The sequence below is a fragment of the Mustela lutreola genome, chromosome 2 (genome assembly GCF_030435805.1).
Source record: "Mustela lutreola isolate mMusLut2 chromosome 2, mMusLut2.pri, whole genome shotgun sequence".
In the NCBI taxonomy this organism is placed as follows: Eukaryota; Metazoa; Chordata; class Mammalia; order Carnivora; family Mustelidae; genus Mustela; species Mustela lutreola.
Window position 1 is genome coordinate 13,875,320 of NC_081291.1, and position 26,547 is coordinate 13,901,866.

The 26,547-nt window shown below is 52.6% G+C and overlaps 1 protein-coding gene across 3 annotated transcripts in view; it reads right to left on the reverse strand.

Annotated features, from left to right (window-relative positions):
- Nucleotides 1–26,547, reverse strand: part of UNC13A (unc-13 homolog A) — a 60,314-nt gene that overhangs the window by 27,330 nt on the left and 6,437 nt on the right. For 2 of the 3 annotated variants that reach the window (XM_059160460.1, XM_059160459.1), the window contains exons 2-19: nucleotides 23,616–23,645; nucleotides 22,889–22,988; nucleotides 20,876–20,993; nucleotides 19,469–19,592; nucleotides 18,766–18,839; nucleotides 17,827–17,881; nucleotides 15,830–15,865; nucleotides 12,523–12,730; nucleotides 8,689–9,228; nucleotides 8,321–8,429; nucleotides 6,625–6,671; nucleotides 3,609–3,687; nucleotides 3,440–3,445; nucleotides 2,917–2,988; nucleotides 2,444–2,663; nucleotides 1,649–1,876; nucleotides 587–728; nucleotides 293–462 (exon numbers count right to left, since the gene is read on the reverse strand). In XM_059160460.1, the coding sequence (XP_059016443.1) occupies nucleotides 293–462; nucleotides 587–728; nucleotides 1,649–1,876; nucleotides 2,444–2,663; nucleotides 2,917–2,988; nucleotides 3,440–3,445; nucleotides 3,609–3,687; nucleotides 6,625–6,671; nucleotides 8,321–8,429; nucleotides 8,689–9,228; nucleotides 12,523–12,730; nucleotides 15,830–15,865; nucleotides 17,827–17,881; nucleotides 18,766–18,839; nucleotides 19,469–19,592; nucleotides 20,876–20,993; nucleotides 22,889–22,988; nucleotides 23,616–23,645 (2,358 nt within the window). The remainder of the gene's footprint in view (nucleotides 1–292; nucleotides 463–586; nucleotides 729–1,648; nucleotides 1,877–2,443; nucleotides 2,664–2,916; nucleotides 2,989–3,439; nucleotides 3,446–3,608; nucleotides 3,688–6,624; nucleotides 6,672–8,320; nucleotides 8,430–8,688; nucleotides 9,229–12,522; nucleotides 12,731–15,829; nucleotides 15,866–17,826; nucleotides 17,882–18,765; nucleotides 18,840–19,468; nucleotides 19,593–20,875; nucleotides 20,994–22,888; nucleotides 22,989–23,615; nucleotides 23,646–26,547) is intronic. The other variant, XM_059160461.1, reaches the window with a different exon arrangement.

Consider the following 26,547-nt stretch of genomic DNA (forward strand, 5'->3'; position numbering starts at 1 on the left):
CAGGAGCCCTAGGCCCTGCTTCCCCTATCAGATCAAGAGCTCCAGAATCCATTCGTCTTAGACAGGATTCCTGGGTCTGTGCCTTTCTCCTCAAACTAGGATCTCCAGGTCTTGCTTCCTGCCCCATCAGATTGGGCCTTACAGCCTCCGCCTCCCCCATCAGATACAACTTTACAGCCACTGCCTTCCCCATCAGATTGGGCTCCTAGACTAATTCCTCCTGACACTCGTTCCCCGACTTGGCTCCCTGGGGTGCCCTCCCTGTCCCTTGCAGAACACCAATCATGCTCACCCAGGTTGTACCACACGTCCATCTCGCCGCTGAGTGTCCGCACCTCGATGATCGTCTGTCCCAGGAAGTCATCAGATTCCCTCTTAAACCGCTGCTTCACACGGGATTTGATGTCATCATCCTCATCCCAGACACGCACTTTGATTCGGTCTGAGGAGTTGTGACATTCACTGCAGGGCGGGGGGAGGCGGAGGCTGGAGTCAGGTGGCAGGCACAGCCTGGTCTTGGAGCCCCTTCAGCTGCCCCAGCAGAGAGCTCCCCCCGGGGGACCCAGGGGTTCAGCCAGGCACTTACAAGTGGAAATTTTCCTCCCACACAGGATTCAGGTTGCCATAGATGGTTTTTGTCCGTTTCTTGGTCTTCCCAACCTGGACAGTGACATAGGGGTCACTGGATCCCGTCTTGTCCTTTGCCTGCAAGCCCTGGGCACAGACCACTGTAAGACAAAGACAAATACAAATAGAGCCTCAAGGAGTGAGGTGGCTGAGAAGAGTTACTGCCACACGCTCCAGGTTTCTTGCTGGAGACACCTGTGACATGGTCTGAGGGCTTTGTGCTGACCACAGGAGCCCCTGGGGACACCCACAAGACATCAAGGGCTTGCTAGAGAGTTAACACCCAGGGAGCGCTCAGCTGATTCAGAATGGGGACGTGGCCCAGGGCCACCCCTGGATAGGGACATTCTATACATTGTTGTGAAATCTCCAGCAGGACTGAGCTTACAGTTGCTCAGGGAGTCACCTGCAGGGCTCCTTCCCTACCGGCTCCCAGACTTATGTCTCCACCTGCACTGGGGCTTCCTGGGACCACCTCCTGGATACCCATTGCCCTGAAATCCTCATCTTGGGGTCTGCTTTCAGGGAAACTTGAATGAGTTTGGACACTAAGGCCCCCACCCCTGGGTAGGACCATTCTGCTATGTGAGCTCAACACTGTCCCCCAGTGGTCCCAGGGGGTGGGGGTGGGGCACACAGGTCTGAGCCCCAGTTGTCCACAGCACTGCGGGATCATTGGCACCCTGTGTGGGGCTCCATCCCTCCCAGTCTCACTTCCCAACTCCCACTTCTCTACTCTCAACTGGGTTGCATCACCCCACAAATAAACAATGTGCCCTCAACTCCTCTTCTTGGAGTCTGATTCTGGGGGCGGGGTGGGGGCACCAACCAAGACAGAGCGCGGCTCACATTTGGAGGCATACATCCCTCCCGCCCCCCCCCCCGGGAGCACCAATACACACATGGACGTGGAAAAAACACGGACACACTCAAGTACACTCGGCAAAGGGAAGAGCCATAGAAGGAAACACAGGGCGCTGAGAAGGGGCCCTGTGGCCACCCCCAACCCCTGCGGCCTCACCAGTGATGCTGATCTTGGCCGACCACTTGGATGTGCCGTCCAGCACGCTCTGCTTGACCGCCTTCATCTGCTGCGTATGCGCGGTCTTGGTCACGGCGAAGATCTCCTGGATGAGCTCGAAGATCTCGGGTTTGTTGCGCTCCCGAATCTTCATGCGGTCCTTGAGCACCATGATGATGTTCTGCGTCCGGTCCTCTGCCCCGTGCTTGGAGCTCTTCTCCGCGGCCCCTGTGGACGCAGACAGCAGTCACTGTCCAGAGTGCGCTCCCTCACCGCAGGGAGAAACCCAACTCCCATTCCAGAACTTCCTCGGCTGTGGCCAAGGGTACTTGAAGCCGTGGGGGCTCAGGTGACTCACCCCCCCCCCCAAAGCTAGAGCTGCTAAGAACTTTCTACCTGCTCTCTGAATCCTCCTACCCATTTACCCATCAGTCCCCACCAGTCTACGGGAGTCTCCTCCCCCTCTGAATCCCCATCTTCTGCCAAGACCTCGCCCGTTCTCTGACTCCTCCCCCCACGCTGAGCCCCCTCCTTCCCGAGCTAACCCTAGTCCTAACCCATTTTTCTCCAGGGGAACCGCTGACTCTCAGTAAGCCCATCCCTTGCACAGTTCAGCTAGTCCCTGCGCCCCGCGCCACTACTTCCTGACTCTCTCACATCTCCTTTCCCCTCCTCTCGCCCCAACCCTCCAGCCAAGGAGTCCGGCCTTGGTTCTTGCCCCGCCCAGCCCCTCCCCCCACCTCCGTGGAGCCCCGCCCCTACCCCGGAGCCCCGCCCCTCCAGCCCCGCGCTCACGCTGCAGGCAGTCTGCATTGAGCAGGTCCTGGCACTTCTCGTGGCACTTGACACCGCACTCGGTGCAGCGCATGCCCTGCCTTGCGATGCCCCACAGCAGCCCCTCGCACTCGTAGCAGTAGGTGGGCGTGGTGGCCGTCCACACCTCGAAGTTGTGCGGCGTCGTGCAGGAGATGGGATAGATTAAGGCTTGCAGGGTCTTCTTGTAAACGTGGTTTTTCTGAGGGGAAGGAGCGGGGAGGCATGGGGCGCTGTCCTGCCCCGCCCTCACCCCTTTGCTGAGTATAATACACCGTGGGACCACGGTTCCTGGGCACAGATCATGTCGGCAGGATGTTGCACAACCCAGTTCTGGAAACCAGATTATGGGGAGCTAGGAATGCCTGTCTCTGCCACACTCTCCCTTCCTCCTCCTCCAGGAAGCCCCAGCCCAGCCCACCCTTCAACCAGTGAAAGGGGAGGGCCCCACGCACCAACTCCTCGTTGTTCAAAGTGCTGGAGGCCAAGGCCGAGGTGATGCCTGCTTTTCTGGACTGGACCAGGGACTAGGGCAGGGAAATCACCCAGGGAGTCACAGGGGTGGATTCACACCCATGGGGTTGTCACCACAAGCAGAATCCACAGCCACCAGCCACGGATTGAAGCCACAGCCACGAAGAGGAAACAGGTCACAGCAGCAGGAGCAGAGCCAGCAAAGAATTGGAAAGTGTCAGAGACTCTGGGTTAGAAGGGACCCTGGAAGGTGTGCAGCCTCACACCCCTGACTCACCCCCCTCCCCACCAGACTCAGGAGCTGCACTTGGCATGATCTCCAGCCACTCCAGGAACCAAGGTTGGGAGTCACCTGCTCTCTCTCCCATCCATAAACTGCAGGACATGACAGGGTCATCCCTCCCAGAACCCATGGGTTGGGGCCAGCTGAAAGATCCTAGTTGTGTCGGGGGGTGATTCCTGGAGAAGAGACAGAGACTAGAGGCCAAGGTCACCATCACTCACCATGGCCTGAAGTGTCCATGCAGCAGGTAGGGTAGAAATCAGATTACATTAGTCCCAGAGAACACCTTGCCAGCTCCCAGTCCCAGGTCTGCCATGGGCAGTTGTGCAGATTGAGCACTGCTTATGGCAGAACTGCTCTGCGGGGGGAGGAGAGGGCATAGGCGCTCACCAGGTCGCTCACGAGTGGAATGGGCTTCCTCTTGCGGATGTCTGGCATGCTGTCAATGATGATGAGGCCACCTCCTGGGCTGCAAGACATACACAGGGATGTCAAGGGCCCAGGCTTCCCTCCTTCCTCCAACAGACATCACTTGAGGCCCGGACATCACTTGATCTCCCTGGGTATTAAAGGTTGAATTGTGTTTACCAAAAAGATACATTTAAGTCCTAGCCCCCTCGAACCTCAGAATGTGCCCTTATTTAGAAACGGTGTCATTGGGGTGCCTGGGTGGCTCAGTGGGTTAAGCCTCTGCCTTCGGCTCAGGTCATGATCTCAGGGTCCTGGAATTGAGCCCCGCATCAGGCTCTCTGCTCAGCAGGGAGCCTGCTTCCCCCTCTCTCTGCCTGCCTTTCTGCCTACTTGTGATTTCTCTCTCTGACAAGTAGATAAATAAAATCTTTTTAAAAAGAACAAAAGAAAGAAATACGGTCATCACAGATAAAATTAGTTAAGATGAGGTCACACTAGATTAGGTGGACCCCTTTATAAAAGAGATACAGCAATGTGAAGAGGCAGAGTTTAGAGTGACACATCTACAAACCAAGGAATCCTGAGGATTGCCAGCAAGTACCAGCAGCTAGCAAGGCAAGAACAGGATCTCCCCTACAGATATCGGAGGGAGTAGGGGCCAGCCAGCAACTTGATTTTGGACTTCTGACCTCCGGAACTGTAGAAGAATCTATTTTTGTTGTTTTAAGCTACTCGTTTGTGGTAGTTTGTTATAGTGGTCCTGGGGAATGAAGATACTAGATGTCAGCTTCCTCATCTGGGAAATGGGGAGATGATGCTGTTGCCTACATTTAAAGAAAATTTGAATTAAGCAAAACTAAATAATATACTAAAGATATTCATGAAACCTTCCCTTTTGTTCAGAATTGGAAATAGATATGTGTATTTAAAATCTATTCTGGGGATGCCTAGATAGCTCAGTCGGCTAAGCATTTGCCTTTGCTCAGTCATGATGCCTGGACTCTGGGATCTAGCTTGCTAAGCCGGGAGCCTGCTTCTCCCTCTGCCTGTTTCCTCCACTAGTGCACTCTCTTAGTCTCAAATAAATAAAATCTTTAAAAAAAAATCTATTCTGGAATGGGGCACCTGGGAGGCTCAGTGAGTTAGGTGTCTGCCTTCAGCTCAGGTCATGACCTAGAGTCCCAGAATCGAGTCCCATGTCGGGGTACCTGCTTGGCAGGGAGTCTGCTTGTCCCTCTCTCCCTGCTTGTGCTCTCTCTCTCTCTCTCAGATAAGTAAATAAAGTCTTGGGGCACCTGGGTGGCTCAGTCATTAAGTATCTGCCTTCGGCTCGAGTGGTGATCTCAGGGTCCTGAGATCGAGTCCCACATCAGGCTCTCTGCTCAGCGGGGAGACTGCTTCCCTTCCTCTCTCTCTGCCTGCCTCTCTGCCTATTTGTAATCTCTGTCAGTCAAATAAATAAATAAAATCTAAAAAAAAAAAAAAAAAGCTGATGGGAAGAGAGGAACTGGAAATCTAGACTATGGCCTCTTGGCAGTGTTGGTGTGGCTGGGTGGCTGGTGGATCTGAAGGAGCTCTGTGCCCTGTACGAATTCACTTTACTGAGAGCTGCTCTCATCTCAAAGAGGGTTCAGGTGTGGTTCCTCCCCAGAAGCTTCTCATTGTCCAATGAGAGAGATGCCTGGCAGCCAATGACTCCAGACAAGCCCTGGGATGCTATTCGTATGTTCCAGCAGGCAGAGGTGTGCTGATTCCTGAACTACACCTGTGCCTGGCTGCTTCCCCATCCTGGCCCTGCCCGCCTCACAGATTTCTCTTGAGGGCACTTCCTGCATAAAGCACACATACAACCCCGTGTCAGTCCCTGCGTCCTGGGCTCCCCACCCAGGACACCTGCTCATCTGGGAGCGGCAGCTTCTGTCTTCATGCCTTTGTGTGCAAGGGACATGTAAGGGAAGGCAGTCACCTTCCTGCTGCTATTTTTAAAACACTAGTGGAATTTTAAAGATATCTTTTACATCTTCTAACCTCACCACTCAAACGCTGAAGGAAAAGAAAGCCCCGAAAATTAGAAACTCAAGAAATTAGATACGGCAACTTGCTCCATGTAAGACCAAATAATTATCATTAGAGAGCCAGCAGCCACAGCAATAATCTGAGATATTTAAAAACAGAATCAAGGTGCGCCTGGGTGGCTCAGTCGGTTAAGCATCTGCCTTCAGCTCAGGTCATGATCCCAGGATCCTGGGACTGAGCCCCATATTGGGCTCCCTGCTTGGCGGGGAGTTTGTTTTACTCCTTCTCACTTGTTATGTCACTCTCAAATTTAAAAAAATCTTGAAAAATAAATAAATAAATAAATAAATAAATAAAAAACAATCAAAGCAAAAAAAAAATTCACTTCAGGATTACAGAGGTGTACTGCAGGAAATAGACTTTTCCTTTATCCTGCATTTATTTCTAGTGGGGGAAGGAAGGTGCGGGGGGAGGGGAGTGGTCTTGAATAAAGCAAGCAGCTGGGACAAGGCATGTACCTCTTTGGACTCAATTTCCCCACCTGTAAAATAGGGCTAGCAGGCCTCCTGGGTTTGTTGTAAGAATTCCATGTGTTACTACCTTTGGTTTCTGTCTGGGGTTACATGATTTCACCTGATCTGTCACTCGCTCTGTCCCGCATCTAAATGGAATCCCCTGGGGGCACCTGGGTGGCTCAGTCAGTTAAGTGTCTGCCTTCGGCTCAAGTCACGATCCCAGGGTCCTGAGGTTGAGTCCCACATAGGCCTCCCTGCTGAGGGAGGAGCCCACTTCTCCCTCTGCCTGCCGTTCCCACTCTTTGTGCTCTCTCTCTCCCTGTCTGACAAATAAACAAATAAAATCTTAAATATATAAATAAATGGAACCCTTTGCTCCCCTCACGGGGCTGAGGCTATGATGTAAAGCAGCCTCAAGCTCTAGGTTCAAAACTTCCTTCTACCCCTACAATTCCGTTACTCACCCGCCTTTGAACCATAGAGATTTAGACATCTCTCCCTCTCCTCGGGCCTGTGGGACAGACAGAGATATGGTCACTCTGAGACAGAGATACGGTCACTGTCTCCCCAGGGCAGGGTAGGCTCCCCATCTCTTTTGTGCTCATGCTCTATAGTCCTAGGATTCTCACAGGCTGGTTCAAACCCTCGTAAGGTTCTGTCCTTCATCCAGCCTCACCTGCTCATCTGATCTTGTACCCCAGGACCTTTGCCTGAGATGTGCTAGCTCGTTGTATGCCCTCCACCTACGGCACCCGACCAGCCTCCATTCGTCATTTGGATCTCAGGGCAGACCCTGGGTTGACACCCCCATCTCTGATGCAACTAAAGGATGGCATGGTGGGCAAAGATTGGAGAGGGTCCAGCCCTCTCTTTGGAAGTATTATTGATGTATTTTGCATATCACTTCTCCTTAAGTGTCTCCTCCTCCAGGGAGTCTTCCTGATGGTCTTGGATTAGTTTTATGCTCCTATGAAACCCAGAGAGTCTGCCCATATTTATTTATTTACTTTTTGTTCTATGGCTGGTTCCATTATAAGAGTAGCTGTTGGTTGTTGTTGTTGTTGTTGTTGTTTTCATCTAATTTGCTGATTTAGTCAAAGTTATTCAGTAGAAATTACGCTGCAAATTCTTTTCTACCCTTTACCTTTAGAACCATGTGACTGGAGTACTTCGTTAAAAATGAAATAGAATTCTGTTTTAAAACATAAGAAATTTGATTTGAAGTTTCTGCGGCTCTGATGTGTGACGGTCTAGGACTTTGGGAATTTGTTTAGGATATCCTATTGCCAGCCTCACCCCAGTTTGGAAGGGCCACTTGCATAAGGGCACTGCTCTGTCCCCAGCCTAGGGTGGCCTGAGCAATTGAAGAGGTAAATGAATGGCCTCAATCCTGCCGCCCATCTGAACAGCCATCCTGACCCTAATGCCAACCTATCTTTCACTTAATTTCTTCTCTGACCAGACCTCAGAACTTTCCCCAGCCCTGACACTGGTACCCAATGCTATCCCAGGAATCGATTCCTCCCCCTGACACCAATTTTAACTCTGACCTCTGATCTCTGACTGCTGCCCTAACTCTGACCTCTAGCCCTATCCCCATCCCTAACCTCTACCCCCTACCCATGAACTTGACCCCCGCCCGACATAGCTATACCCATGACCTAGCTCCAGGTTCCAGCTCACTTCTCCTTCTTACCCCCCTCAAAATTCCGGGCTGCCATGAGGAAGACTGGGCTGGGCCTTGGTGGGGCCAGCTGGTTGGGGAAGAGGACAGGCAGGCACGGGTGAGAACAGAGAACGGCCCTTCCGGAGACAGATGAAGCCAAGGTGTAGCTAGGGCCAGAGAGGGGTCCGATTGGGCAGGGACTGGGCGGGGAACCGCGCGGGGCGGGGGGGGCGGGGACAGAGAAGAGTGTGGGTGGGGCCAGGTTGGTGTGGGCGGAGCATGAAAAGACCCGGACAGACGAAAGTGCAGAGAAGGTGGAGGGGGCGCCGGAGTGGGCGTGGCCAAGCTGTCCATGGGCGTGTCGTGGCTCTTGTGGGCGGGGTCTGGGAACTGGCCCCGGGTGGGAGGGGAACGAGAGTGGCGGGGAGGTAAGCAGTCTGGTCCCTGCACGGGTGTGGGCGGGACAGACCCGGCAGGTGGCGGCTTTCACTCACCTCCTGCAGCTGCAGCCGCACTTTGTTGAAGGCTCGAAGCCAGTTGGCCTTGGCCCGGGACATGGAGTCCTGACCCTCCTGGCCTTCCTCATCCTCTTGTCGCCTGAAACTGAGGCAAGGGATGTCATGAGGCTCCAGGGCCGGCCCTCCCTTGACCCCCAGCCACTGGAGTGACGTCAGGCCCTTGGTGGACTCTCTGGCCCTTCAGAGACACAACGGCCCATCTGTACCCCCAATGACGGCATCAGTGTCCCTTCTGCTTCCCCAGCCACGACCCTGTGACAAACTCCCCTCCATTCCCCAGGTCCATGCTGACCCCATCACGGCACCACTGACCCCGTGACAGCCCCTTGGTCCCTTCCCCTTACCTCTCCTCAGACTTGGGGGGTTCGGGCTCAGGTGCCCGCTCAGCTGTGGGCACCTCCTCCGGGGCGGCTGGCTCAGAGGCTGCCTTGGCCACGTCGTGGGCCTCAGCAGGTACAGCTGGAGCCTTCTCCTCCTTCTCCGACGCGGCCGGTGGGAGGCTGACACGCTTAAAGTCTTTGGGCTCAGCCACTGCCACCTCTTCCCGCTGGGTATAGCTGCCAATGTCATCAGGCACTTCCTCCTCCTCCTCCAGCTCCTCCTCCTCCTCAGGCAGCTCCTCCTCCTCCTCTAGGAAGTCCTCCAGGTCCTCATCCAGCTCCTCATCTAGTTCTTCGTCCAGCTCCTCCTCATCCTGGTCCCAGCGTGGGGAGTCCTTGTGGTAGCTGACCGAGCTATGGCAGGAGTGGTAGGAGTCCCGGTCCCGTTCGTCCTCCATCTCGGAGCCCTGTAGACTCTGCTCGTCCGGGTCGAAGTCCTCGCTCAGCTGCGAGCTGCCCTGGCTCAGTTCGCCCGAAGAGGCATAGCGGCTACTGCCGGTGGGGCTGTGGGAACCAGCTGGGGCTCAGCGACGGAGGCACAGAGCCACTGCTGGACCCAGCCCCAGTCACACAGGTTCCAACACCCAGTCATTCACTCAGTATCGGTTAAGCCCCTACCGGGAATCATGTTCTGCCCTACGAACCCGGGAAACACAGTTGTGAACGGAAGAAACAAAAATCTCGGCTTTCCGGGCCATTTCCGGTCTGGAGATACAGGCAGGAAACTTGATGGATGCTATTAGAGATCACTGATGACCTACTGTGCGTCACTCCGTCCATGCACCGTGGAGGCTGCAAATGCTCCTTTCATGTGCTGGGGACCCCAATTAGTGCCCTTATCTCCAGCCTTTGGAGACTTAGTGCTCCTGAAACTTGAACATGGCCACGCCTGGCCTTGATGACCCCGGGTCCCACACCTCTCTGCCTCTATTCTTTGCTTTAACCTCCATTCACAGCCAACCCTGCCGGGGGTCTCCCCAACTCCACCTTGAAAACTCGTGCAAAATGCATCCATTTCCTTGCACCCTGGGCTCCACCCTCGTCCAGGCTCCGCTGCCTCTACCAGGTGCAGCCTTACCGTCCTATCCCCAACACTACTTGCTTCCCATGGAAGCCACAGAGGGACTCCTTCAAGTCATAAATGCGATCGCATACCTCCCTGTTCCAAACTCTACTATAGCTTTTTAGAGCCCTTGGAATAAAGTCTGTGCCGTGCGGCACACCCAGACTACACCCAGTGTGGCCCAAACCCTCCAGCCTCCCCAACTCATCTCCCTACAAGCTCCCTCCTCTCCCCCGGCTCCAGCCACATTAGCTTTCTCACTGTTCCTCCAAAATCCTATACTCTTGCCCACCTCTGGGCAAAATCCTCTGGTGCCCAATGAAATGTCCCTTCTTTGAGTGAGTTTCCCCCACCCTCTGGCCAAGTCAGGTCTTTATATGCTCCTAAGAAGCCCCCCTGGATCGTGCTGGGCATGACTAGGAAGAAATCTCTATCTCTGCCTGGGGGTGCACAGCATGACACATAGGCCACCCCTCATCCCCCTTATAATCATTCACTCAGTCACTCAACAAACATCATTCCTTGCCTTAAATACTTCCTCCACTCTCAGTGAATGCAACCCCTTTCCCCAGACAGCCCCAGGGATGCTGTAGCAACCAAAATGGGGGTTTCTCCCTCTAGCCAACATTTGCTGGTTTATGACTTTAGTTGATTGCTTTTTGGTGCCCATCCCTGTAGATGGCAGGAGACAGGTGGGGATCAGCAGGTATTACTTGGGTGGAAAGGGCTCCAAAGTCCCACCGCTGATGAATACCCCTAAAGTCCAGCCCAGCACATTCTGGGGCCCCTGGTAAGGGGGCAGCCTGGGACAGGGATCCCAACATGGCTCTGGAAGTGTCCACTTGCCAACTCAGGCACCACATACATTGTCCCAGGCTTGGCTTTGGGGCCATCCTCCATCCTGGCTCTGCCATACTGAGTTCCAACACAACTCTTACCCCCATTCAGATGCTTCCCCTGGCTCCCATGCCCCCGAGTTAGCCACCCAAGGGCCTTCCTGCACGATCTGGCACCTTGCACCTCCCCAATCCGTGGCCGAGCCATTTCCTCTGCCTCGGACTCATTTATCCTTCAAGGGCCATCTCCCAGGCACCCTCCTCCAGGAAGCCCTCTCTACCCTTCCCCACTCCTAGAGTATCCAGTATCCAGTATCCCTCCTTACAGCCAAGCCCCGACCTATGGAATGGAATGTCTGTGTCTGGCTCTGTATCCCTAGCCTTTCGGATCACCCAGCACTAGGCAGCATAGCCATAGGATGCCCGGGGAGTGTGGCTTGAGTCACTCTCAGGGGAATGCAGGCCATTTCTGCTTCTGCATCCTGTCCTCCTTCTGAAAGGTCTCCCCTCACCCCTGCGTGGCCTAACCACAGCACGAGGGGAGGAGACTCCTCTTTCTCCAACACCCCCCCCCCCCCACTGCATTCTGTTCCAGGAATGCTCACAGTAGACAGACTCCTCCAACCAAACACTTCCCGGCATTTTCTCTGGGTCTGATGCTATGGTCACTCTCCAGCTCATTTTCTCCAAGAGAGGACTTTTCCTTCTTCCAAAAGAGTTAATAGTTTATTAATATTTGATATCTTATATGCTCAGCTGTTTCCAACACATTGAAAGTTTGTTCCCATAATCGCACGAAGCCATCTTGAGTATGCAAATGAAGGCAAGTGATGCTTTCATGAAGGAGATGTATTCTTCCAGGAACAAATACTTAGGGAAAAGACCCACAACCAAAAATCACACCAAGCCACTGCTTGGTATCCAGTAGGTTCCCCATAAACACTAGTCCTTATGATTTACCAGCTGTGTGACCTCAAACAAGTGACTTAACCTCTCTGTGCTTTGATTCCCTGTCTACCAAATGGGACCAATAGTATTCGCACCCAGAGAATAAAATGAGATGATGAAGGGAAGGTACCGGTCCAGCGCCGGGTGCATGGTTAGCTCCAAACGCTATTATTTGTGCCTTGTATCTAACAGTCCCCGTGTAGTGCTCACAGATACTACTCTAAGTGCTTTACAAATATTCAGTCTGCTCAATATCGTGTTTGCCACCGTTCTGTTTGGAAACCAGGGCTGGGGTCATCGGGACAGCGAGGAAGGATGGCAGGCATGAGGGTCAGCCTCTGAGGCTTGAGGACCAGCACCCTGTACAGGGCAGTGGCATGGCTCAGGAGGACCAGGGGACCCACCTAGGGGACAGATATGGGACAGCCTACTTTCAAGGTACAGCTTCTGTGTCACCGTGCCCATGGCCACCAGTCAGAAACACAGAGTGAAGCCATTAGGGAGGACCGGGCACCACCATGGCAGGACCATGAACCACCTGCTTACGGGGCTCCTTTCAATGTCACTATGCCTCACCACCCTCCATGAATGCCCGTCTCTTCCCCTACCCACAGTTCCCCTGCCCAGTTAGTACACAGAAACCAGGGCCCTTAAAGGGAGTGCCTAGGCACCCCCATATTTTGGGGGCACCTCTCAGGATCCTCCTGGCTTATCCCTCTTCCTTCAGCCAAAGCAGATCCCCTTTTACCAAGCTTAGGAGATTTTTCTTATAAGATCAAGAGTAAAGAAAGGACTCTATTACCTAAAAGAAAGTACGGATGCTGCTTTCCTAGACCCACTGACCTCCCCCTCCAGCTCACCCAGGTCCCCTATTTCTCTCTCCACTCTGGGACTCACAGCCACGTACACGCACATGCACACACACGGATCCCTTCCTCCAGGGTTACACACCTGAGGGCCCGTGGCTCGGAGAACTCCTCATAACTGTGCATGGAGTCACTGTAGGATTCCCGGGAACCCAGGGGTGGTGGACGGACGGAATACTGGTGGACTGAGGCATTGGGCTGGGATGTAGTGTAATAAGGTGGTGGGATGCTGTTGCTTGTCTCGCTGCGATAGTCGCTGTCACGATCGTCCACTGCACTGTCAGGGTCATCATCTAGAAGAGAGAGGAGGGGAGGGAAGACAGTGAGGAGGGGAGGGAGAGAAAGCACACCATGGAGGCCAAATGCAGTCTCTCAGACTTCGCAGACTAGGGAGTCTTCACTGGCTGCTAACCCAAAAAGAGGAATCTTTGCCAGAACGAATGAAGGATCTTGGGCCATGTTAATAGAAGTAGAGGCTTTAGGATAAGGGAGGTGAAAACCTTGCTTTGCCAGTCAGACTGGGTTCATAGTCGGGGGTCCAAAGTAGGTCCTACAATATGAGGAAGACAAGGACAAATTGGAGGGTGTCCTTCAGCTCAAATGTGAAAATAGACTTTGCTAAAGTCCAGGCTTTCTGAAAACAAGATGAGTTTTTCCATCAGGCAGTGAGTCACACGAACATTCCAGGGGACGTTTAGAGGGCGATCAGGAGGACAAGGTGGAGTATAAATTTCCTTTAACACTCAGAGATTTCATGGTGTCCGAGAATGCGGATTCTAGATCTGAACTCACGTGTGTCGGAACAAAGAAGCGGCTCTGACAGATACCGTAGCCCTCAAAAAGGATTAGATTCTTAGGTAGGCAAGATCACCACACTCGGGGGTGCCTGGGTGGCTCAGTGGGTTAAAGCCTCTGCCTTCAGCTCAGGTCATGATCTTGAGGTCCTGGAATCAAGCCCCGCATCAGGGAGCCTGCTTCTCCCTTTCCCTCTGCCTGCCTCTCTGCTTACTTGTGATCTCTCTCTCTCTCTCTGTCAAATAAATAAATAAATAAAAATCTTTAAAAAAAGGGGAAAGAAAAGATCACCACACTCAGAATCTGTCGCTAAAATGCAACAGAGTGGAATTGCTGAACTTCAGGTACTTTATAAGAATTGAAGGACGTTTTCATCTGGTTTGTTTTCCTTGATAAAAAGGGGACAGTATGGAGGGATGTTAGATTGTGGTGGGATTGGAGAGACTCAATTTATTTAGAAAGCAACATGAGGGCCTCCTGGGTGGCTCAGTCACTTAAGTGTCTCTCCCTTGATTTTGGATCAGGTCATGAACTTGGGGTCATGAGATGGAGCCCAGTCTGGCTCCGCGCTCAGTGGGGAGCCTTCGTAAAATTCTTTCCCTCTGCCCCTCCTCGTCCCCACCTGCATGCAGGCACACCTGCGCATGCTCTCTCTCTCCTTCTCTCCATAAAATAAAATAAGATAAAAATAAAATAAATTAGAAAGCAACACTCGAAAACAAATAGGCTGCGAAAAAAATAAAAATAAAAGTAAATTAAACCCCTGACTGGGTGGCTTATGGCTCTTGTCTGTGGCATTAATTTACTGGTCACATTAGTTGCCAAAGGGGTGGCCTGCCCCTTTTTATCCTTGTAAGGTTTTTTTGCTTATTTACCAGAGGTTTGTATGTTTTTCTTGCCTTATTATTTTAACCTTCTAATTTTTTTCCGGCTAATCGTGTCCGTTTCCATATATTTGACAAATAGGTCCATTTTTTAAAATGTGGTAAACTGTTGAAAAAGTTAATTTCACCCTTCACATAGAAAGCTAGTTGGATTCATTCCCAAACCTATTTTGCCTTTTGAGAAAACTTAACTTCATTTTCAGCTAGCAAAGCCAGCCTCCCCGAGGTAATTCTGACTTCCTGATTTCTCAGCTGACTTGGGCCACTGTGACCTACAGGCTCTTTATCCTGTCCCCATCATCTGTGGCCAACCATCTGATTGATGTGTTGTGCGCCACCGGTGCGGCCATTTTAGGCAGAAGCAGATGTGAATTTCCACAGCTCAGATCTGCAGGCATCAGGGTGTCATTGTGAGGCCATGAAACCCAGACAGTCCCCCAAGGGAACTCCGGACAATTTGTCAGTGTCACCAAATTGCTCCTTTGACCAACTCGTTTTCTACCCAATTACCTGGGTAGATAGTCTTAAGCCAAATGGGCATTTTTTCTACCAAACTGTCCTTGACTGAGCCAAGGTGTTTCCAACCAAATTGCATGGGGCTGTGGGCGTGTTCGCCAAGTTATTAATTTTTTTCTGACGAACTGTCTTGTTTTGGGGCAAATTGCTTCCTACTGGATTCGTTCTGCTTTCACCCAGACTCTGCTTTTTACCAAATAGTTCTTGTCCAAATTGCCTGATTCCCAATAAGCATTTCCAGCCACTCTGGTTTTAATGAAATGACCCAACTGTCATAATTTTCAGCTTTTGCCAAATTGGTTTCAGCCAAAAATGTGCTTGTGTTTGACTGCATTGTTTGTTTGTGGCAAAGTGTTTGTTAACCAAGAATTCTTGTTTGCCAAATGCCTATTTGGGCCAAAATGGCTTTTGACAAGTTGTTTTGGATCCAAGTATCTGAAAGCAGTTTCCCTGGTCCTAAAGGGAGGGCATAGTGGAAGTTGTCCATTAGGATCTGAGCACCCAGTGGGCAGGGCAGAGGGAAGGAGGTAGATTCATGCTCAGGCTAGAAGACTAGATTTCCCTGGAAGGGGCAGGACATGGGGAAAATGAGTTTATTGCTCAGGAAGTAAATGAACATCGAGTTGCGGGGTGGGGGGGGGGGCGGTCAGGGTTATTTATTTCCTTCAACCAGGGGTTAGATCGGAGGAAGATGGTGGGGAACTCTGGAAGCTGAGGTCTCTGGAGTGATAAGTGCCCGGGGGCCCCTGCCCAGCTGCTTCTTCTGAGACCCTCTCACCCTGTACCTACCGCTGCCAAGTGACATTGGGGCCCATTTCCAGGTGGAGGAGGAAGATGGGGAGACAAAAAGAGGAAGGAGTCACAGGAGAGGAGATGACATTATACACGGGGAACAGGGGGAAGGGGTCACAGTGCCCAGCTGGAGACAGGCAGGTCTCTGGCCTAAGGGCCCACTCCTCCCAGCTGAGTCCGCCCACCCCAATAATGGTGCCCACCCCCCACCAAACAGAGCAGGACCCTCAAGACAGACGTTCATGTCAAGGGACAGGAGGGCACAGGAAGGGCCTTGCGAGTCCTCAGGCCCCAGTGTGTCCGTCATAGGCTCCCTGCGTCCTCGGTGGTGGGGCGGGGGGGCCTCAGGGTGGCCAAGGCACCCACCTCCCCATGGCCTCCCAGAACATCAAGCTGAGTACTTACTCTGCTGCTCACCCCAGCCAAAATAATTCCAGTTGCCTACAAAGAGAAGGGGCAGAGATAATAAAAGGGAGCAGGCAGAGGGGGGGGGGGGCATGGGGAGGGGGACTCCCCCATCCTCCTCATTGTCCCCATCTCCTCCTCCCACCCCAGGACCCCGAGCCCCTCCTGCCCTGAGTATCTTCTCAGAATAGCACTTTCACCACTGACATCTGTGACACCTTCGATCATCACCTTGGGAGGAAGGTGGGATTTCCCCATTTTTCACAGAGGCCCTAAGTTCAGCCAGGAAGTAATAAAAGGGGGCATTGTGGCCCAGGGTTTTCCGACTCTGAACTCTGGGGTAAGCACTCCCCACTCTCTCCCTCCCCCTTCTGGAATACAAGGAAAGAAAACACTGAACTGGAAACCTAAACTTTGAAACACCACGGATGGGTGGGTTTTAATCATTCTGCTCATTTTACAGGTGAAGAAACAGGGCTCAGAGAGGTAGAGTGAGCAGCCTGAAGTCACACAGCCTCTGAGGACCAGGGAGAGAACCACATCTTCCCTCATCCCCTCATCCCCAGCACACGGCGTCTTGGAAAAGTGCCTTGGACCGGAATCCTGTCTCCTCTGACGCTTGGCTGCCTCCTCCAAGAAATGGCGGTGACGAAACATTTTCAAGAGAACTTGGAGGTAAGTGCTGGCGGTAGGTCTCCATTCCCAAATTGAACCCAATCCTCAGGTCAGTCCACCTGCCCAGGTGTTTGTTCTTCGTCATCTGCTCCTGCCTCCACTTGCCTGACACTGTCCCCCCCCCCCCGTCCTTCAGTGACCCCATTCACCAGTGTGGGGGTTAGTAATTTCTTAGGGCAGCAATGACCCCTCCTCAAGTAGGGAAGTCAGAGGACTTTCTCAATAGCTCCCCCAAATTAGTGTGGAAATGGGGCTCCCAACTGCGGTCCCCCAGCCCTTCCACACACCGGGCTCCATCCTTACCATCCTGGGCATATGGGGTTCGACAATGGATATAGGGGAGACTGTGAGAAGGGATGAAAGGGGGAGGGGGAAGCAGATGGAAAAGGAGAAAGAGGTCGAAAGGCAGGGTCAAAATGTCAGGCGGGCTCTGCCCTGAGACTATATGATTTGTCACTTCCTCCCCACGCCAGGGGACTCAGAGGGCGCTTTTAGGGGACAGACATCTCCTTGGCCCATGCAGAACTGGCCTGGGTGTTTCTGAGTATCCACAGGACCAAGGAAGATAAACACTCCCAAGAAATTCAGCCTTCGTGGAGAGGCGGTAGTCAGAGGAACGTGACCAACATTGTCCATAGATGCAGAGCAGTGGAAAGAAAAGCAAAGCTGGAGCCCCTCAGACCTTGAGTTCAAATCCTAGCTCTGTCTCCTGCTGGGTGTGTGACCTTGGGCAAGTCACTTCTCCTCTTGGGCCTCTGTTTCTCTATCTAAGAAACAGAGACCTATCTAAGATCTCTATCTAAGAAAATGGACAGAGGAAACAGCCTTCATCCATTGTATGTCTACCTGTTGTATCTGTGTTAGCAAGATTGTCTATACCACCAGACTGTGGGCTGCTTGGGGGGATGCGGTCTGTGGGGGCCCCAGGAAAGTTTGTCAAATGAGCTATAGGTCCTCATTCAGGATCTGATGAATGGAATTAAAGGGTCTGCAAAGTGTTTTCCAAATCTCTAGTAGGACTCTTGTGCCTTTCCAACAGCTCTCAGAGTGAGGGCAATGTCAAATGCCCTCTTTCAAAGAGAGGGACTCTGCAGATCAGAAAGGGACACCGGCGTGCCTATGACCCTACAGCAAGGCAAGATTCACATCCAAGCCCCAGATCTTTTCTTTCCACTGCACCAGAGCAAATACTGTGTGCTCCTAGGATCCGTTCCTCTGGCCGGGGGTTGGGGGGGGGGGGTGGCCTGTTACACAGGACAGCCATGGGTAGCGGAAGGAAGAGGTTTCATTTGATGCCCAGGGAGGAATTGAGAGGTACTTACAACACTGGTTGCTGGGGACAGGGAGAGGCTTGTCTTGTTCATCTTGGAATGAATACTGAGAAGGAGGGAAGGAGAGAGAGTTCCTCTCAGGAGGGGCCAGAAGCCAGATGACCAAGGTGGTCCTCGGCTCTGTTCCATCCTGACTACCCCTGCCTCCCAAATCACTCTGTCTGCAGGAGAAGGATACAGATATCCACAAAAAAAGACAGACGCACGCGCATGCGCGCACGCACACACACGCACACACAGACACTGACACAGAAAGAGTGAGAAACGGGAATAGCAAAAGAAAGAAACACAGATGAGGGAAAGAAAAAAAATAGAAGTGGAAGAAAGAGAGAGCAGTGGGGGAAACTGAGTCAAGGAGCAGAAGAAAGATCAGGAGGGATGAGGTTGGACAAAAACTATTTTAATGTGAGGGTTGCCTTTTGGCACTCTACCTCTCACTAAAGAGAGCTCTGGTCTCGCCTGCTTTTTCTTCTCAGCCTTTGCCTTCAAAGGCTGCCTTCTGACCCCCACTGGGTCTTTGCACTGTGATGATACAAAGCCAAGAAGAAGGGGGTTGCCATGGAAGAACAGGGGCACAGAGACCAAACTGGTGGGGGAGAGCTTTGAAAAGCCCAAAAGTATGAACCAAGCAGTTGAGGGGTGTGGGGCAGAGAACGGAGGTGAGGGCTGCTGCGGGGCCCCGTGTCTCCTTGGGGGTATCTGGCAAGGGCAGGACTCCAGCGGATTGAAAGCGTTTCATCATTGGAGGACTGTGTGTTCTATGATGTCCTCCGTGCTTTGAGAAGGCACCAAATGAGGCTCTGATTTTGTCCAGTTAGAGACACAGAGGCAGACAAGTGGAGAGCAAAACAGAGACAGAAAGCAGAGGACGTGGGGAGACAGAGGGAGGGACAGGCACAAGAGGAACAGAGTCCCCCCTCCAATGCTCACCTCATCCTGGTCCCGCATGGCATTAAGCTGCTCCAGCTTCTTGGCCCAGTAGCGCGCCTCCTCCTCGGGGATGTCTGGAAGCAGAGCCCTGGCTGTGAGTCTGGAACCCCTCCCTGCCCCTCCGCCTCCAGCCGGGGCAGCCTGCTGGTCTATGGGCTGGTCTCAAGGGGGTGGAGGAAGAGGAAGGGAAGACAAGGTGGTGTCCCATTTCCCAGCCCCAGAGCTGCCTTGGGAATGAACGGAAGAAGAGAGAGGGGATGCCTCCTAGCATTCCAAGGGTGGGGAAGCCATGAGTTCTTGGAAAAAGGCTGTGGAGAGAACTGAGCTGCTTCCGAGAGAAGAAGAGAGGCCTCTCTGTGTCTCTACCGTTTTTCTCTACATGTCTCTTTGTCTCTGTTTGTCTCTCCTTTTATCTCCAGCTCACCCTGCAGTCTAAGACCTCACCAGGGACCAGCCCCTGTCAGTTCAGACCCAAGTCCTATGGATCAAGAAGCATTTGCTGGCCCTTGGTGACCTGGGGGGGCTGTGGTGTGCTCTGCACGTGGCAGGTGCCTGCCCTTCTGACTCGCTGCAACTGGGGACACTCTGTCTTCCGGGGACAGGAAACTTCATCCTCAGAAGGAAGGGCAGTCTTGAACCCACCCAGCCCTGGCCATCCCCCTGGGTCTGGTGAGGGTCCTTTGTCTACCCACCCCACACTCACCTAAAGGCAGCTCGAAGCGGGTGTCAAGGAGGATGCGGTGGAACGTGGGGTCCTTGGTGCCGCAGATCTCACTGTCCGCCATGATGACCTGAGAGTCCAGTGTCAGCCACTCTCCGGGGCCCTCCTGGGGGTTGGGGCGGGGTGACAGTGTCCGAAGTGATGCAGGGTGGAGCAGGGATGTGCTACATGCTGACCAGCAGCCCCCCGACTCTCACAGAAGACGCTCTTCCCCTCATCTCACCCTCACCCCAAGAGCAAGGGTCATGCCCACACGTTACAGGCAAGGAAATTGACGCAGAGAGAAGGTTCCGGTCCAAGGCAACATGGTGGGTCCAAGAAGCCCAGAGGCAGGGACCCAGAGAGAAGGCCCTGTGGGGCCAGGCAGGGGTGGTCCCAAGTTTGCACAGCTATGCCTCATCTGTCATGGGCGTATGTGGCCCTAGTTTCCAGTAAAAGTCCTGATGCCCATCCAGGGGAGAACTCCCCACCGAAAGTGAACAAACCAGTGCTGCGGTCACAGGAGACAGAGCGTGACACACTCACCTCCAGCCTGGAGAGGTCCGGGCAGAGCCAGGGGTGGGGTGGGGTGGGGCTGGGGTATTCAGAGGGAAGTTTCCTGGAGGAGAGGCCATGGGGGCTGAGCTTAGAGGGCAATGGAAGGGATACTTGAAGCCCAGGGAACAGTACATGCGAAGGTTCAGAGGCCATCTTTGGGGCCTACAAGGGGGGGAAGTTGGAGGGGGGCAGGGGAGATGAGGCTGGCAATGTAAGCGAGTGCCATCAAGAAGGCACCCCAAAGGAGATGAGCAGGGATGGCAAGGAGAGGTCTTAGGGTGGTTAAGATCCCGGTGGGCTCGGCATGAAGGGTCTGAGTGGAAGGGGTGAGATGTAAGGCCAGAAGGCGAGGGAGGAAGCCGAGGTTATTGTCTAGTACCTTCAGGACTGGTGTAGCCTTCTCCCAGCACAACGAGCTAATTACCCACAATAACCCTTCTCTTTTCTTCCATAGAAATACATTTTCAGTGGGGCCCAGGGCTGTGCAGCTTAAGACTACATTTCCCAGGCAGCTAAGTGTCCACGTGACGAAGCTCTAGCCAATAGGATGTGAGTGAAGGGCTGTGCGCAGCTTCCAGGTTAGGCCCTTAACGGGGAGGGTGAGCCCCCTCCCTTGCCACCTTTTCTTCCCCTGATGGCAATGCAGATGTAATGGGGATCCTCCAGCAGCCGTCCTGGGCTGCCCAGGGAGAAAGGCAGAGCAACAGGATGGAAGGAGTTCAGCCCCTGGTGACTTTGGAACCACCGTCGCAAACGTTGTTGGGGGAGAGAGAGACACATTCATCTTGTGAAGGCCACTGGCCTCTGGGCCCCTCCAAGGCACTCCCCCCCAGCCCTCGGCCCTCCACTCACTTCGTTGGACTGGCGGATGGTCCGCAGGGGAATCCACACGGTGCCCACCATGGTGTCCCAGATGAGACCCTTGTTCCACACCTCCACTGTCAGCCCCAAATCCAGGCGGTTAATCTCGCTGTGGAGAGAGGGGAGGGGCATGACGGGGTAAGAGTGAGGGAGTAAAGTCTTAGAAAGTTCAGTTCACCTGCCTTAGGACACACAGCCAACTGGAATTCAAACCCAGGCCTGGGTGAGTCCTACCAGGAAGGTAACACAGTGGTTCTTGTTTTACAGAAGGGAAACTGAGGCCAAAGGGTTAAGTTACATGCTCAGGGTATCACAGCAGAACCAGGATTACAAGTTGGGAAGGAAGGAGTGGGGAAATACATCACACATCTCTTGTATCGCCAACTCCCTTGGCCATTCCTTGAGCCCTCAGACCCCGAGAGTACTTGCTAAGTGAGGAAGAGGCTCAGACACCCTCTGTGGCTCCCTATTACTCCACGATGAGGGTATTCAGGATGTCTCCATCCTTCCCAGGGTCATCTCTATTCAATCATAGGGGGACACCCATGAGAACATGAATGATACCATCTCTAGGCACTTTCCTTGCAGGACTCACCCTGAAATACACAGATTTGGGGGAAATCCTTGGTGAATATCTAGCTCACTGGATTTACCAATTTACCAAAGATTTATCTTAATGAATGTTCTCCTGGCATATAGCTGTGACCTGGTCATTCAATAACAAGCTTTCAGGGAGTTGGGGACTACACTGTCTCTTCCCTTCACCTCTTCCCTAGAATTGTAGGGCCAGCTCCTCCCCTCTTTCCCCAAATTCCTCTGTTTCAAGATCCTGACTCTCAGTTCTCTCATGGCCTCCACCGCTGCTCGTCCCCAGCCAAGCACTGCTCAGGAATTTGAGGGCTGTGTGGGTCCAAATCTCAGCTCTGCCAAGTGCAGGCTGTGTGACACTGAGCAAGTGGTTGGGCCTTTCTGGTCCTCTGTTTCCTCTTCTGTAAAATGAGGATCAGATTAGCACTCTCCCTCCCAGGGCTGTGGGGAAAACAGATTTAATCAAAGTCTTAGAAGAGGACATAAAATATGTTGTTGGTGATCATCAGAGAAGATGGGAAGTAATATGAGGCCCTGAGTGGCTCCAGGTTGAGGGGAGGGTCCAGGTCTTGAGTTCTTTCAGTTGTTAGGCAAATACTTATTGAGCCACCTGCTGTGTGCCATGCCTTGTCCTTGGCATGGGGGTGGGACTCACAGTGGAGACAGAGACCAACTGGGACCCACCCTCCTCGGGCTCACAGTCCGGAACCAGGAACCAGAAATGTGTCGAGAAATCAGACAAATGACTAAAGTGATATTTGGTGGCTAGGCCTGAAATTACTCTCCAATGGCAGCTTGAGGATGGTGGTCAAGGAGGGCTTCCCTAAGGAGGTGACTCAGTGGAGATTCGAAGGTCGAGAAGGACCCTGCTGGAGGGAGGGGGAAGGAGAGAAGAGCAAGCGAAAAGGTCCTGGATGGGAAAAAGCTGGACATGTCGGGGGAATGGTCCAGAGGTGGAGGTGGCTGGGGCAGGTGAGCCAGGAGTGATGGAGGGAGGTACTGGCAGGTCAGAGGGGGCAGACCTGGAAAGAGGGTGTTGTGGATAGGAGTGTGGGTTTTGTTCTGAGGTTCACAAGCCATGAGCCACGAGCAAGTTTAGAGAGTGACAGGATGTGATTTGCAGTTTTAAAAATATCCCCCTGGCTGCCTGGAGGAGAACAGATTGCTGGGAGGCAGGAGGCGGGCAGCAGCAGGAGGCCAGGGGCGGAGGCCCGCGGGCAGCAGGGACTTGGCTGGTGGCCATGGAGATAAAGGGAAGCAACTGGATTTAGGAAGGGCTTTGGAGGCAATGCTAATGGCTGGACATGGGGCTGAGGGAGGAGGGAGTGGAGTCCCAGACGACATGCAAGTGTCCGGCTCTGCTCTGTGGGACCAGCGAGGGGCCAGGCCATGCTAGCCCGGTCACTGCAGACTCACAACATGAAATCCTGCTCCCAGCTGGGTTGGCTGCCCCGCACAGCGATGGTCGTGCTCTTGACATTCTGCACCTTCAGGGTCACGTACGTGTTGAATTTCTCTGTGGTGGTGAGAGTGGAGGTCAACACAGGGGTTCGGGGACCCCCTGTGCCCATTCTTGAGCTCTAGATGACCCTGCTGTGATCCTCCAGGGTCTCCGTGTATTTGGGGCCTCAGTCCAATAACGAGGTGAAATAGACTGAGCTGTTTCTGTGCTTAAACCCCAGAGTCCCTCCCCGCCAGTCCCGCAGAGCCCAGGGAAGGGTCTTGGTGAGGGACATGTGGAATTTTGGGATGCCTAATCTTGCTGCTTAGAAATTACTGGGTATAATAGCTTTGGGTTTTTAGCTGGGAAGACTGAGGCCCCAGATAGTAGAACAAAATTGGTAGTAGGAAACTCACTTCACTTCTCTGAGCCTCACTTTTCCCACCTGTAGACAGATCTAAGTATCCCCACCCTGTCTCTTAGGGTCCTGGGAAGGGCCCCTGACTCAAGGTGAACACCACCTCCTTTGGATTCTCCAGGAGATGGCTGGGGCGACTTTGGGATTGCAGGCCAAGTCTGACACTCTGTGATGCTCAGCAGACATGCAGCCCAAGACCCCTATCACTGGCTCAGACCCCCTCCGCTATCTCTCCAAGACACGGACAGACAACACAGGACAGGGCAGGAATAGAGGCCACTTACCTTGAGCACCATCAAACTTGGCTTTTTTGACTGTGGAGAGAGACAAAGAAAGGGAAGGGAGATGGGTAGAGAGTAGGGAGAAGAGAGAGACAGAGACACAGAGAGACACACCAAAATAGAAATGTAACAAGAGAGACAGAGAGGAGAGAGACACAGAAAGAGCGAGCCAAAGAGGAAGGGCAAAGATAGACAGCAAAAGAGACAGATCAAGAGACCAAACAGAAGACAGAAACAAAAGCAAGATCAAGAGATGAGATCAGAGACAGAGACAAAGAGACAAGGAGACAAAGAGAAACAGGAAGGAGAGGAGGGAGGCAGGGATGAGAGGGAGAGAAAGAAGCCATCAGACGGATGAGTACAGGCAGACCTAGGGGTTGAAGGAAATTTGGATCCTGGGCGTAATTCCTGTCCCTCATCCCTCCCCATCAAACCCATGCAAAGCTCCCCCACCTCCAGCTGTGCCTTTACCCACAATTGAACAGGATTCAAAAGAAGGAGCTGAGCAGAGAATAAGAGGGGCCTCCCACAGGAAGCCCTCCAGGATTGCAGCAGAGAGAGAACAGTTGGGGAAGGAGAGAGGGATAGAGAGAGGAGAAAGACAATCTCCAATGACCCCCTCCACTTGTCAGGCTAGTGAGACTTCTCCAATTATCCAGCTCAGTCTGTCCTACCAAATGCTCCCAGGGTTTGAGGTCTAATATTTAAAGGGGACTGGGCAAGATGGAACAGAAGTGTCCAGAGAGTTGGCTCCAGAGTGCCCACATAGCTTGTCCAGCCCAAGTTGTTTATGAAAGGTGAAACCCAAATATACATCAGGGTCCCATGTGGTCTAGTCTCTTTACGTTTCACATCAACTCACAGTGACTTGAAGCAATTCCACTCTTTACTGGCTTTTCTCACAGGATATTAAACTTACTTTCAACATCTCTCGTACCCTGCAGTTGCCCCCAGCATCCTTCTCTACCATTCACTCTGTCTCCACCCAAAACCAGCTCCCAAACTGAGCTCTTTCCCCCTGCTTTCTACAGTTCTGCTTTTCTCCTTTTCAATGAACATTTTTGATTGTGTAGGCAGTACAGGCACATTTTACAAAATCCATGGCATACAATGAGAATAAGGCTCTTTTCTACCCCAGTCCTCACGATCCCATCTGGTGCAATCCATGTTACTAGGTTCTTGTAGTGCTAGAGAGAGACAGTCTCTGATTCGGCAATTGTGTGCGTGTGTACATTATTTTATTTTCTACATAAATGGCAGCATGCTACACCCTCTATAGAAACTTTCTGTTTCTCAGTGCATCTTGAAGAGTATGTGCAGTAAGTTGAAGGATAAATTCCTAGAAACAAAATTGTGTTTCTATTTTTTCTTTTCTTTTGAGAGTCAAGTTCAGCCCTTTTCTGGGAAAATGCCATGGTCTCCCATCTTGGGTTCATATCTCTGTCCTCATCACTTGAGTTTCTGTCTTGCAAAAGCACCCGAATGAAACCAGAGAAGAGAGAATTGCCATCAAGGGTGAGGGACGTGGAGTAGTTCTAAACACTTGCCATAAATACTGTTTGTTCCTGTTGTAGACAGACAGAGTACGTGTCTGGTGGGCGGGGGGGCGGGGGGGGATTGTAGCTCAGAAGTACTAAGTGAGCTCCCTAGAGTTGCAGAGCAAGAGAGAGAATGATTATCTTCCTATGCCAATGCCAGCCCTCCAAGAAAACCGAAACTTTAAATGCAAATGGGTTGTGCATTGTACTTATCACACCTGGGTTTGGGTTTGGGAGGTTAGGGTGCAGACAAAGCCCTTGACTGGACATTGGGAGCAATGAGCACCATTTCAGCACGGAGTCAGGTGGATCCAGGTTCAGCTTACAGTGCTGTGTGAACCTGGGAAAGTGAATCCCCCTCTCTCCACCTCCATCTCTCTCTCCGTCTCTCTCTTTCTGTTTTTCTAGATCTGGCCTTCTCTCTGTTTTTTTTTTTTTTTTTTAATCTTTGTGTCTCTGTCTCCCTTTCTCCCACACCCCTAAATTAGTCATCGTGTGCTGTCTTTCTTACCTCCTCATTCAAGGCACATAACTTCACATGTAAAGGCCCCTCTCCTGAAGACATGCTCAGCTTCTGTCCCACTGGCCCCCTCTCATACCCTCAGCCTCACTCAGCCTATAGGGAGCTCAACTTCCTGCCTCTCACCCCTGGGGCTGAGCGAAGCTCAGGGACACTTAGGAATATACCTAGCAGGAGCTACAGAGCTCCCTTCTAGGGGAGCTCCTGCTTGCAGACCTGGCGACTGTGGAGCTGGGAGTGGGGATGATGCAGAGGCAGGGGCAGGGCAGGGAAGAATGGTGAAAGAGACACAGACAGGCTGAGAAAGGCACACACACATGGAGGGATCAACATGGGGAAAGAAAGAGAAGCAGAGAGGAGGGGTTAGACAACAAGTCATGAGAGTCAGAGACACAGAAAAAGAGGGACACACAGACGTCCACCAGGGAGGGCCAGCAAAAAGAAGAGGCAGAGTTGGAATGGAAGGGTTGGAGGGAGAGATGAGGGGCTGATTGTTGTCTAGCCAGGCCTGGCCTGGGCCCGGGCCTGCAGCTCCTGCTCTGTATCCTTTTTTACAGACCAGGGGCAGGGCTCAGAGAGGAGGCTGATCATCTAAGGTCTGTCCTCCATCCTCTCTTCCTGGTGGGGGATGGAATGTCTCTGTTTCCCTCCTCTTGGTTCTGTTTCTTTTCCTTTCCTTCTCCATCTGTCTCTGTCTCTTTCGTCCCCCACTCCCTCAGATTACCCACTTTCCTCCTCCTTAAGCTTCAGTGGGCCAGAGGGTAGTGAGCTCAGTTGGGGCCCACCGGCAGTGGGGTGATATTGGGGGGTGCTCTACCTGAGGCCAGGCTCCGGCTCCCAGGCTCCTTCAGTGAGTCCAGAATGAAGACCTCAATAT